We start from the raw sequence: 12,524 nt of genomic DNA on the forward strand, positions 1-12,524 counted from the left end.
CTCTGAGGTAAATGAATGTGGTACAGTGTGTTGGGACTTCAAAAAGTCCATTATGACAAGTTTTTAAAATGTGCTGCTTGCTCTTTGATTGAAACCAACTATGTGTGCATATATGAAACACATATATCTGTGTTTCCTTGCAAACAAACATCATTAATCTAGCCAGGCAGAAGATGGAAAATTTAACAATGTAACAAGTAAAAAAACTTTGAAAAGGGGATTCCGCTCACTTAAAGAAGGGCGACAGTAAATGAGATATTTAGCTAAGTGGCAAAATGACTTACTAAAATACTTCTAATATATTCTCAGATCAGTGGGGAAAGACAAGAAGGCAATTCAGGCATCAATCAGACGTAACAAAGAAACCAACACTGTTTTGGCCAGATTGAATAGTGAACTACAGCAGCAGCTAAAGGTAATTCCTTAATCTTTGTCTGCTTAAGAGAAGAGCCTCAGAGAGCAAGATGTTAGTGACGCACAGTAACAGCCATCTCTGCAAACCAATGATATACAGGATAGAGGATATTGACGTGAACTATTTAGCTCTTTTTGTAGGTCATCAAATATACCTAATGGTGACAAGCTTTGTGAAATTACAAAGGATGCTTTTGCTACTACAAAGCACATTTTTCAGTGCATTGATTTACTTTCAGCTACGCTAAAATTTTGCCTCAAATTCTTAATACTAAGCTCTCTCTTGTTGTCATCACATACTTAAAAAGCAGTACTGAGATGAGCACCTGAAGTGGTTTGTGTTCTTTTCAAGGAAAAAGCAAACCTTAAACTCTTAAAAAAATTATAAATATTTTTAAACAAATATAGTAATCTGAAATACAAAACTTGCAGCTCAGTAATTAGTACAATAATAATCATCTGTTTATCTAGGTCAGCTGTCATTATTTTGGAGCTATGTGTAGGTACCATCCTTATGTCCTTCTCTTGTCAACTTTCCTACCTTAAGATATCTAATTTTAACTATCAAGGTAATTGAAAGAAATCTTAAATATAAAAATGCTAGAATGGAAGTTAGGCCATTTTAAAAACTTACCAAGCCTGAATTTCAGTTGTTACTGCTTATGAGAGTCAAGGGGTATAAATTCCACATAAGAGGAAAAACTCAGGGGAAAAAAAATTGTGAGTTTCCAATCCACTGCCTCAGACGAGAGCTTACCCCCTTAACATTTTAGACTTCATTTGAAAATGATATAGCTGGGTTTGCATCTGATTACAACTGTGTGGGTTTGGGTGATTTGAAAAAAAGGAAAAAGTTCTAAATGGCGTCACCTTGGAGCAAAGTATTGATTTTCAATTATAAGTAATTACTAGACAGCCGATCTATTCAGATTGTGGGAGGAGTTAGCAGATTCTAGAAAATACATTCGTTCTCAAAACTGAAGCTGATATTTACCAGTTCTAAACTTGTGAAGAAATTTCTAATACTCCATTCTCTGTGGACAGTCAGTAGAAAATCTTTCTTTTGTAGGATGTTCTTGAAGAGAGAATCTCCCTGGAAGTTCAACTGGAACAACTTCGACCCTTCTCTCACCTCTAAGCCTACTGCCGTTAACTGTGAATTTACTAATTTTGAAAGGGGTATTGGTTTCAAGGCCTATTTAAATATCCATGCATCTAGCTCAGTGCGCTCTATTCTACATTAAATGTTGTGGTTCTATTTTGTCAGTTTGTCCACTTTTGTATTTAAGTATTTTAATTTCAGTACAGAGAGAAAAAAAAAACTTTTTCCTTGAATGTGACACTGCCTCTCACATCCTTTTCTGTGGGCGTCTGTGATCTTTGTTGGACTTGAGTTTGCAGAGTTTGTCGCCAAAATTTCCAACTGGAATTTTTTAGTGGTTTCTTTTTTCCTGTTGAAACATCTTTGCAGAAGAAGGTTGCTAATTAGTTGTCTTTAAGCACATAAACTCTTCTTTCACTATGGCATTTATTTTATTGTGCCAGGAAAGAGACAAACTAGTGATCTGTCATCAGCCAGTGTTACTTCCCAAGCTACCTTTCAATTGGAAAGTTGTTTGCAATTCTAGAAAGCCTGCCTCTTTGCAATTCACCAACTTATTCATGTTGGAAGAGTTCTTGCAGGCTGTTTGCCATATCAACTGGATTGGATTTTGTGATTTTCATTGCATACATTATAGAGTATGTAACCACAGATTGCCAGGTGTTCACGTTTCATCCATTCATGATCCCAATCCAGCCGCATGCATATAAACATTTATGGCACAATTGGTAGTCTACCAAACAGATCGTTTTCAGTTCTCCCTTTTGTGAAAAGAGTTGGGTGTAGATCCTAAACATTAATTACACATTACCTAAGCACCACCTGTAATTGCATGTCTCACATGTTACCTTTTAATAACAGATCACATCCACGAGTCTTCACTATAACAAATTATATTGTCAAGTAATGTGTCAATACCTCTATAAACTCCCCATTCCCAGAAAAAAAAATAAAAACAAAAAATTAACAGTTTGCTTCTTAGGAATTCTGGGTACATTCTGTCATCTTGTTTCCAGGCCTTATTTCTCTGCCATATAGACAGGCTTCACTATTAACAGAGTTCCTTGAGTGTATCCTGCTATTCAGGTTGATGTACTGTATTAGGATTTGTTGTATATTGTACGATACACACCTTTTGATCTCATATGTAAATTTGCATTAATTGCTGACTAACAGCAGATATTCTATTTAATGGCTTCTTCTGGCTGTGGGATCATAGATGTTTAACTGCATGGATGTATCTCTGCAGAATCAGAACTAGCAATTGTGTGATTTTTACACCAATAAAACAGCACAATATTTTAATTTTGTTGATTCATCTTTACCTGGGAATTGAAACTCATTCAAATAAGGAGGAGGGTTTTATTACAGGCCTTCAGGGGATTTTTTGTAATTTTGTGTCATGTACAAGAAGTGGTTGATCATAATCCCTTGATCATTTTCTTCCCTCACTTTTTAGCTGTTGGTCAGAAGTGATCAAATTATCTTGGTAATCTGTGGCTATACCCCTTTTGTATCCTCTTATAAGCAAATTTAATACAAATGTAATTTAAAAAAAGTAAATGCTAATACTGACTTGGGTCAAAGAAATTTATAGTTCTTTAATCTTCATTTCTGGTTTGATTTCCTTGAGAGTACCTTTAAAAATTAAAGATAAATGATTTCCTGTTGGCAGTCCTTAACCTCACTGTCTCACTTCTGTGCTTAAATGAAATTCTCTTAACATCTACTTCCCTTCCAAAAGGATTGTTCAAGTCAGATTTTTCCACTGGTTATGGCTGTTCAGTGAAACACAAATATTTCTCTTTTTCTCTTCCATGGAAAAGTGGATACACACACTCTTCTGTGTATTCATCATACACAGACTGGATAATTGTGAATTTTTACTACTATAACTACTCCAACATTTTTTCAAATGTCGTGGAAGTGTTGCAGATGGCTTATGTATATAATTCAAAGCAAAATTCCCTGGAATGAAAGAAGGTCACGGTTGCATGAAAGTTGGTACTTTCTATTTGCACGTAAAGGTATTAAGACATTATAGCAAAATGGGCACGAGGGTGACATATCAATTACATATAAAGCTGACTTCAAAAAACTATATAAATAGGGAAATGTGAAAAAAAACCAACAAAACAAGTGAAAAACACCCTAAAACTACACTAAAAAACTTTAGAGTTGATGGACTGATCACTTCTATTTCAACTGACAAGGAGCAGGAACAGAGTGGGAAAAAGTTTTCCCCTTTTTTAAGAAGTGGGAAAAGTGAGTCACTGCAGTTAAAGAATGTTGATCTTTTGAACCAACTATATCTTGTCCATAGTTTATTTTAAAGTTTAAAATACGTTTTTAAAATAGCACTATTTTCATATTAATATTTAAGTATTAAGCATATGTTAATAACAACAGGATTCTTAAATCAGAATTTAACATTTTAAACTTAAATGTAAAAAGCCTTTTACATTCAAATGTTACATGTACATATGAATTTCTCTAACATCCATATCTTTCTAGTAGAATGACAGATTAGTGTCTCAAGTGAAGAACTTAGGCAATCTGAGCATTTTTGTGTCTTGCCAACAAGTCTATTTTTAAGAATTTTGGTTGATTACTTTTAATACATCATTCTGTACATTTTAAACTAGTTTTTCATGATCAGAAGAGCTTCTAACTGAAAAACAACTTATGTCTTAAGAACATCACTGCCAATGATGTTCAGAAGTTACCTCACTTAGTAACGTAACCCAGTTTTAATCCCTTATAAAATTATCTTCCTGTCTTCTCTATTTGTTTGATCTTGATCCAGCTACTTGATGCATTCTTTTTTATGAACCTAGATTGTAAGCTCTTTGGGGCAAGGAATTATGTACAGCACAAGAGAGGTGCTTTCTCTCTTGCAACTATAAATGTAGACTACTAAATAGTGTGGAGTGTGATTCATGTACCCAGTTGGGATGGATGGACAGCAGCATGCATTTCTGAAACATCTGCAAAATGTTTTTCTTTGGACTTTGTGATTGGAGGAGTGTCTCTTCTCTCATTCGATTTGCGTTTCCTTTGTTTCTCTTAATAATGTGCCTCTTTGTTCCATCTGCTTTCGAGTTGCTTTTTTCTCCATTCGTTGCCTCTCTTTGGACTGCAGAGAATATTTCCAAAATGCAAAGGTAAAAAGCTGAAAAGCCACTTTGTTTTGAGCAGTATTTTAAGTCTATCCAATGTAAGCTAGTATTTTCATTTTTTTTGTACTTCACATGCACCTCATTTTACTTGCAATTGTATAATGTATGAACTAGAAGAACTCATATTACTGAAAATGTCTTATGTGGGATAAACAGAGTTGAGGTTATAAAAACTTAAAACTAAAGAAAATAAATTTGCAGCTTTGTTTCTTGTGTGATGTCTCTGTCCCTTATGGATGGGGTGTGCTGTGTTTCCACTCTGTTTAGGGCAGAGTTGTGAATTACTCTTCTGGTTTCAGCTATGTACACAGTTTGTCTCTGTGTCACTTGATGGGTGACCTAGACTTAATCACTTTTTCCTAAAACGGTAAAAAATAAATCACTGTCTCCCGATTCCTGACTCATTCTAGTCTTAGTTTCTAGTAGAATGTAGTTTCATGAAATCATAATATGACGCAAAATCATGTTACTTCCAAGTGAGTAATAATGCCATTCTTACTCTGTGTCGAAGATCGAAAAATAACTTGTGTATTTTAAACATATTTGCGTGCTTATGTTACTTAAATACTTTACAAATCAGGCTGTGTGCAGTTGAGTTCATTTATACCTCCCAGAGTTCCATTTTTGGAGACATAAAATTTAATTTCATAAGCAGAAGTGCAGCTTGCCTTACCGAGGATATCAATGTATTCATCATTTATAATGCAGCTCTCTAGAAGAAAACACATGAAAACCAAGGACTTTACTACCTAATAAGAAAAAAAAAATTATCTTATGTTCTCTTAATAGTCTTTTAAAACAATGAAGTAGGGGTTATATAGGAAAAATGGTGATAATGTCTATATACTAGTAACCAAATGAGACTATAGAGGATTGTCCAAATAATTAGTGCACAAACAAAATATAAACTTCACAGGAGTATTTGAATTAATTGTTTGTATTTTGGGATTGAATGTAATTTCCTTTCAGTAATATTACTTTAAATTGGCAAAATGGCCTTAAAGGTACAATTTCTGCTTTAAAGGTAGATTGTAAATTGTTTTTACCTAAAGTGTATACTTATTGTACACTAATTGTACCTGGTTGTACATTATTAATGTGTTCCAAAGAGATTTTACAGTACTTTTTTTCAGCTTACTGGTATATAGGTATTAAATGTCTTGCATTTAACTTATTGTCCAAAACAGCCTTTGTTTAGTTATAATAATAAAAAATTCAGAATTGTGACTCTATGACATACAAAGTTTGTGATCCTACAGCTTAGATCCAAAGTTTTAAGAAGGCTGTCAGTATTATTTATCTCACTTTGACAGCATACTGTTGCACAGAAAGCTAGATGAATTCTCTTTCATCTCTGGTAGAATATGTTTTTGACACTTTCACTCTTAAAGATATAAAGAATGCATCTAATCTGAAAGCAGCTGAAATTAGTCATTTGAGGCCTAGGAAATTAACACAACATCATAAACAGTAACAGCAATTTAAATTGACGTTCAGTGGTACATTGATGAAAAGCCAAATTTTGGCAATACTGTTGAACCATCTGTGACTGGAGCAGTTGTTTCCCAGTCTACAGAGGAGCTGACAGAGATCGGAGGTACATCCTACTCCACAATGCATGTGAACTCTTTGGTACATCCCCTAAAGCAGCAGTGGTGGCTTTTGCTTTCTGTCATCTAACTTCAGCAGTCTGACTGTATTTCTGTCTTCAGCTCAAGTAACACTGCATTTGAACTGACAGAATGGCCTGTGGGGTTAATTGTAAGAAACACAGTGTGTAGTTCAAGAAAAAGATGAAAGGAATTTATAGGAAGTTGTCATTCAATGCATGCTATCAGAAAATGGAGAAGTGACATGCCACACACTTGAACTTGTTTTTTCTGTTATGTATTCTGCCTTTGGAAGAAGAGTGCTTCAGTTTACAACAAACCCTTCTCCTAGAGCTTCAATCCATTGTCTTTTGCTATCCTCATGAAGGAACTTGGTCCCCTGCCTTCTGATCAGAAGGAACTAAGAGATCGTAGAAGAATCAAGAGGTCCCTTTGCTGTAGAAGGGCACCTAAAAGGAACATATTTCCTAGTTTGCTCTGCACATTGTCTTTGGGGATAAAGTAGTATTGAAGCAAGAAAATTCCTGTGGAGAAGCAGAATTAATTCATGTCATTTTTTCAAAATTAGAAGGCTGGTAGTTTTAATGGATTCTATGGTCTCACCAAGTTGCTTCTGTAGGTGGATTCACTAACCAAGAAACATGCTAAAGTTGATAATGTCTTAAAACACATTCACGAAACTGGTACTTTTGACATGAGAAGTTCTATCCTTTTTTCCTGTAGCCTTTTTGCAACATCACAGTTGAAGTTTTCTGAACTTCTGAAGTTTTAAAACTTCCTTTTTGCAAGTATCTGTTCATGTAGAACAGTAGAAAAAAAATTTTTTCACTTGTGGAGAAGAATTTTACTTATTAAGTGGGGTTGCATTTCAACTGTCAGGTCAAGACTGTCCTGATCTGAAATAAATCAAAGTGAGTACTGTCTAAACCAGAAAGTAGATGTGACGTTGATTCCAAGCTAGGATTTTGGATCTAAAATTTTTATAAAGATGGCATTAGGATGATATTATTTTACCTATTTTTTGTATTTCTCTCCTCATACTTTAAAGCAACAGTAAGGATAAGAGGAGAGTGTTGGCAAATAGAGTGAATGCTGGATCCAAAGGAAGCTTGCAACTGCATGTAGTGGTGTCAGTAAGATGTAGTGGTGTTGTCCAGCTCATGTTGGGCAAATACTGTGTCTTTATTTTTAAGTCTGAATACCTATTTATCTGGTCTGTTTAAATTGAAATTTGCAATTTTTATGCTTCATCCATGTGTTTGGATGATGAAGCTGGTAACTTCAAAATGAGCTTACTGGATGATGCTTTGGGTAAATTATGTGTATATCTGTGTACTTCTCACTTGGGCATATGAATTTCCCAGTAGATGGGAAATTGTGCATGTATGCAGCCTTCTTTCCAAACAAGTCTGTATTTTAAGTGCATTCCTGAAACATGAAAGTACAGCCTGGTGCAAACTCGTACAGTACATGTAGTTGCTGTGAAGTTGCATTAATAGTCTTGATACAAAATTCATCCTTGTTTCATGTGGATTTACAATTTACTTGTAGTTGGCTTGGAAATTTCAGTCCCAACATGGGATCCTGTGGAAGCAAACCTTCATTCATACTAACTCTTCTATCAAACAAGCTGTGAGAAATTCCTGTTTCTGTCCACCATAATAAATGTGGACTTGTCGATCTCAACTTTACCCTGCAAACTACTGAGCCTGCAGAATAAAGCATGTTGCTGAAGAAGTTTATCTGTGTTTGAAGGGGTAGACTAAACTTAGTAATTTGTTTATGGTCTGGGCTGACTTTGCTCTTGAAATGTTTCTGTCAGAATATCTAAAATCTGCCTAGGTTTCAAATGAGAACAAAAGAAACTGTTATCCTGTAAAATATAAGCCAAGTTAGTTGAGCTTTTAAAACTTTTTAAAACTAATTTTACTACTAAATTAATTTCCAGCCTGTTCTTTCTAAATTTAGCGTGTTTGTAGTATTAAGGCTTATTACTCCTTTTCATTCTTGAGTTAAGAGGTAACCCAGTGCAAGGTTTTGTTGTTAAGATCCTCAGGATCTCTGAATTCAAGACCTTATAAACGTACAGCTTTTATCTCGGACCTTGTTGGCTTTGGTAGCCTATTCAGCCCTGTACTACTGCTCTGAAAGTACTAAGATACTTATAACTTTTAGCCTATTGAAAGTAAGAAAAGGGCATTTTCTCAGTTAGGGAGCATATTCTTTCCTGTAAAAACAATGAAAGTTGAAGTAGGTCTGCCAAGGTTACATATTGAACCAGCTGAATTGCCAGCTTAAAACTAAAAGAAATGCTTACTTTTTTCTTGTAGTTTCTGTGAGGTTTATTTTACAGTAAATTAGATTGAAAATCCTGACAGAAATGAAACAATATTTGTTTGTTGCAGTCGTAGTCTGAATGGTTTTAACCTGGAAGGCTGGATTTTTATTCTAACGCACACCCGTTTTCTTTCACGAGTTGTAGTGGTTTGAACCAGGTTTTCCCCCTGAAACTAAGAAAGTGGTAACCCCCAGGGGGTGGTGACCCTTGGGGCTTGACCAATCAATGCTCCTGCAAAATATAAACATATCTCTGGAGACCGGAAGAGAAGCAGTAGTACTTGGTGGAAGAAGAGGTGGCCATGTTGTAGAGGCCACGAGGAGAAGGGGCTCCGGCCCCTTGGGGGGCCTCTGCCCCCCAGCCCCCGGTTGGGGGGCTGCAGGGACTTGGAACAGTGTTAGCTGGACTGAGTGCCTGTAGCTAGGAGCTGGGGGAGTTTTCTCCCCTGTAAGCAGAAGTGGGAGACGCTGGGAGCAGCGACGGAGCAGCAGCAGAACAGCAGTGTCCGAAGAGCAGTGGCAAAGAGCCAACTGATAAGAACCAAGAGAAGCAGCAGATGCCGGTATGCAACTGAAGCAGACAGAGAGCTGTCTGAGGAAATTAAAAGAGCCAGCAGCAGAAAGCAAGACAAGAGACCCGAGCTAGCAGCAGGAAGAGAGTTTCGGAGGGTAAGAACTGGACAAACCAAAACCCCCAAACTCGCCAGAGACCCCTCTGAGAAAGAGGAGGGGGTGGTGGACTGAGTGGAGTCCTAAAGTGCAGTATGCACTACAGAGAGGAGCTAAGAAGCTCCGGCCTCCTGAGAGCTCAGCCAGGATGGCCAAAGGAATGTGTGTGGGGGGGGTGACCTTGGGCTTTTCCCCCCTCCTTACTGCAGCTTCAGAGAAGCTGGCAGCCATCTTTGAGGCAGAGCATGGGAGCTCTGCACAGGGGCTTGATTTCCCCTGAAGATACCAGACTGTCACGAAGACCCCCGTGCTTCGTGATATGACCGTGGTGGAACGACCTTGTCTGGGGTTACGTAGTCCACGGAAAGACCCCCGTTTTGAGGACGAAGGGCCGAGGGGCTTGGAGACCCCCCTCGTGTGTATTGGCAAGGATCCAGCTGCAACTGCTGCCTGGAAGAGAAGACACAGAGAGCCTGCTGCCTAGAGAGAGCCTGCTGCTGATAGACTGGAAGGGGTCTTTTCTTCTTCTTCTCTCCTGGACTTTTATTTGGAGGGAGAAGAGATTTGGCCCATTGTAAATATTATTGTCATGGTAGAGATAGATATAGAGTTAAGATTGTATGCAATGTATTATAGTATTTATTTATGTGTATAGTCTTTGTAATATATTCCTTCCCCCATATTGAGTCTCGTGTTTTTGTCTGGAAAACCCATCTCACATGGGGTTGAGATGTGGGAGGGGGGCTAGGAATCAGAATTGGATTTTGGGCCTTTTCAAACCATGACACGAGTGCATTGCAATTTTTAGGGTTCCATATAAATGTTTCTTTTATTGGCACATGCTTAGCTATTAGACTGTGTTTGTTCAAGTATTTTGTAATTTTCAGTCTTTTCAACATTTTGGCCTTTGGCTTGATGCTGCAATATCACATTGATCAGTGTGACCAGATTATTTGCAAACTACTCTTTCATTTGCTCTGGTCTCAGCCTTCCGGTTTGTGGAGAAACCTTAGTTTGTTCTTGGTTATTTCTTGTTCTGTTTTTTGTTGTTTTAATACAATTAAAGAGCTGTAAATTGGAGGTCTCATACTAATCTTGCTATTTCTAAATAGGAGGGGGGAAAGTTGTGGTCTATTACAATGGTTAACTTTTAAAGATTTAAAAGTTAGATCTAAAGTCAACCCTTAAAATTTATGGAATTTTTTTTAGCTTAAATAGAGGGATTTACAGCTCTTGAGGAAGGGTGCCACAAGTCTCTTTGTAAAGCCTTATTTCAGCAAAGTTCAGTGCTAATATGGAAATCTGCCCTGCCTGGCCTAATTGCAGAATCAGTCCTTCTTGAGAGGTACACCCCTTAATTCCTGTGACATACTTCCCTGGTGTTTCCTTGCTGGCTTCTGTTACCAGAAGGGTTCCTGGGTAGCCCATGTAAGACTGGAAGTGTGCTCCAGTGTGGCCAGCACAGTTCAGAGTAAGGGGCAGAGAGCCCTGACTACCACCCCATCCCTGTAACCTTTGTATCTCTCATCTCCCAGCTTACCAGGGACAAGCCTAGTAGTGTGTCCCTCCCCCATCACATCTAGTTTAAAGCTCTGCCAATGAGCCCCACTAGTTCCTGAGCAAAGATTCTCCTCCCTCACTGAGAAAGGTCAGTCCTATCTGATGCCAGCATGCTGCGTAGGCCATTCCATTGCAAAAAACCCAAATTTTGGCTGTGACTCCAGCCATGAAGCCATGTATTAAGAGATGCTTTTCTGAATCCATGACTGTAAATTTAAATCAGATCTGCTGCAGCAGATTCATGAGCTTCCAAGAACAGTTTTTTCAGGACAATCTAGAACTTTAAAAGACACTGCCTTGCCTTAGAGTCTCCTGATGGTTTTCCTGATATTAAAGACAGAATTTAGAGTGCATCTGCTGCCAGTGCTTCTGCGGAGAAGACAACATCAGAAGGCAAAGACATGCCAGGTACTTAATTAGGATGAAGAGAGAAGTTGAGCTCCTCTATCAAGGTGTTTTTGCACCAAAAACCAAATCGCATTGAGCCCAGATACTTGCATTTTTGTTACTGTTTCTTATATGCAGTATACTCTGTTATCCTTACCAATCACTGCATTCCAGGACTTACTTTGTATTTTGTGTTGAATTTATCTTTAAACATCCAGAGCATTAATTTTTAAAATGAGTGATACAATCAGTTTCTCTGCTGCTGTATTAAAAAAGGTATATCTTTTGTTTCTTCAAAAGCAAAGTTGAAAGGGTGATGTTTGGAGCAGTATTTTTTTCCTGCAAGCTTTTAACCATTTTAAAGAAATTATAAGATGCCGTATAGGAGTAAGTAGCATGTTCTCAAGAGCAAGGAAGCAAACATGCAACTAATTGAAATATGCCAGCTGATCTGCAGACCGCTTGCATTCACTGTAACAACTGGTGGTCTCTCATAAGTCCTGAGAGCCAGCTGAGGCCTTGAACTGTGTTTAGATTGTTCTGCTTTCTTGATACAGGTCTAATAAAAATATCTTCTCTCATTTCCAGTGCAGTTGTTACATGGGGCCTGCTCTGATGTCTTTCCACTATCAGATGTTTTATGCTGCATGCTGGTTGGTAATTCTGGGCAGTCAGTCGAGGATTCGGTATGTGATCATTCCTGTTAACTCTTCTGGGGTTTATAGTGAGAGAAGAGGTGTAGTGGTTTGAACCAGGTTTCCCCCTGAAACTAAGAAAGTGGTAACCCCCAGGGGGTGGTGACCCTTGGGGCTTGACCAATCAGTGCTCCTGCAAAATATAAACATATCTCTGGAGACCGAAAAGGAAGCAGTGGTACTTGTGAGAAGAAGAGGTGGCCATGTTGTAGAGGCCACGAGGAGAAGGGGCTCTGGCCCCTTGGGGGCCTCTGCCCCCCCCCAGCCCCCGGTTGGGGGGCTGCAGGGACTCAGAACTGGGCTGAGTGCCTGTGGCTAAGAGCTGGGAGAATTTCTCCCGGTAGGCAGCCTTGGGAGACGCTGGGAGCAGACGGAGCAGCAGTAGACACAGCAGCGTCCGAAGAGCAGTGGCAAAGAGCCAACTGATAAGGACCAAAAGGAGCAGCAGAAGCCGGTATGCTGCATGGAAGACACAGAGATGTCTGAAGAGAAGGAAGAAGCAGCAGCAGGAGTAGAACCGAGCCAGCAGCAGGAACAGAGTTTTGGAGGGTAAGAACTGGACAAACCAAAA

The 12,524-nt window shown here is 38.3% G+C and overlaps 2 protein-coding genes across 11 annotated transcripts in view; one reads left to right on the forward strand and one right to left on the reverse strand.

Annotated features, from left to right (window-relative positions):
- REPS1 (RALBP1 associated Eps domain containing 1) overlaps positions 1–4,908 on the forward strand; it is a 63,089-nt gene extending 58,181 nt beyond the window's left edge. For all 10 annotated transcript variants that reach the window (XM_027689827.1, XM_027689805.1, XM_027689772.1 and 7 more), the window contains 2 exons: positions 310–415; positions 1,484–4,908. In XM_027689827.1, the coding sequence (XP_027545628.1) occupies positions 310–389 (80 nt within the window). In that variant the 3' untranslated portion in view covers positions 390–415; positions 1,484–4,908. The remainder of the gene's footprint in view (positions 1–309; positions 416–1,483) is intronic.
- A 462-nt stretch (positions 4,909–5,370) lies between these two features.
- CCDC28A (coiled-coil domain containing 28A) overlaps positions 5,371–12,524 on the reverse strand; it is a 16,819-nt gene continuing 9,665 nt past the window's right edge. Inside the window, exon 5 of the mRNA XM_027689888.1 lies at positions 5,371–5,407. Coding sequence (XP_027545689.1) covers positions 5,393–5,407 — 15 coding nt within the window. The 3' untranslated portion in view covers positions 5,371–5,392. The remainder of the gene's footprint in view (positions 5,408–12,524) is intronic.

The sequence above is a fragment of the Neopelma chrysocephalum genome, unplaced genomic scaffold (assembly GCF_003984885.1).
Source record: "Neopelma chrysocephalum unplaced genomic scaffold, ASM398488v2 Primary Assembly neopelma1_23, whole genome shotgun sequence".
In the NCBI taxonomy this organism is placed as follows: Eukaryota; Metazoa; Chordata; class Aves; order Passeriformes; family Pipridae; genus Neopelma; species Neopelma chrysocephalum.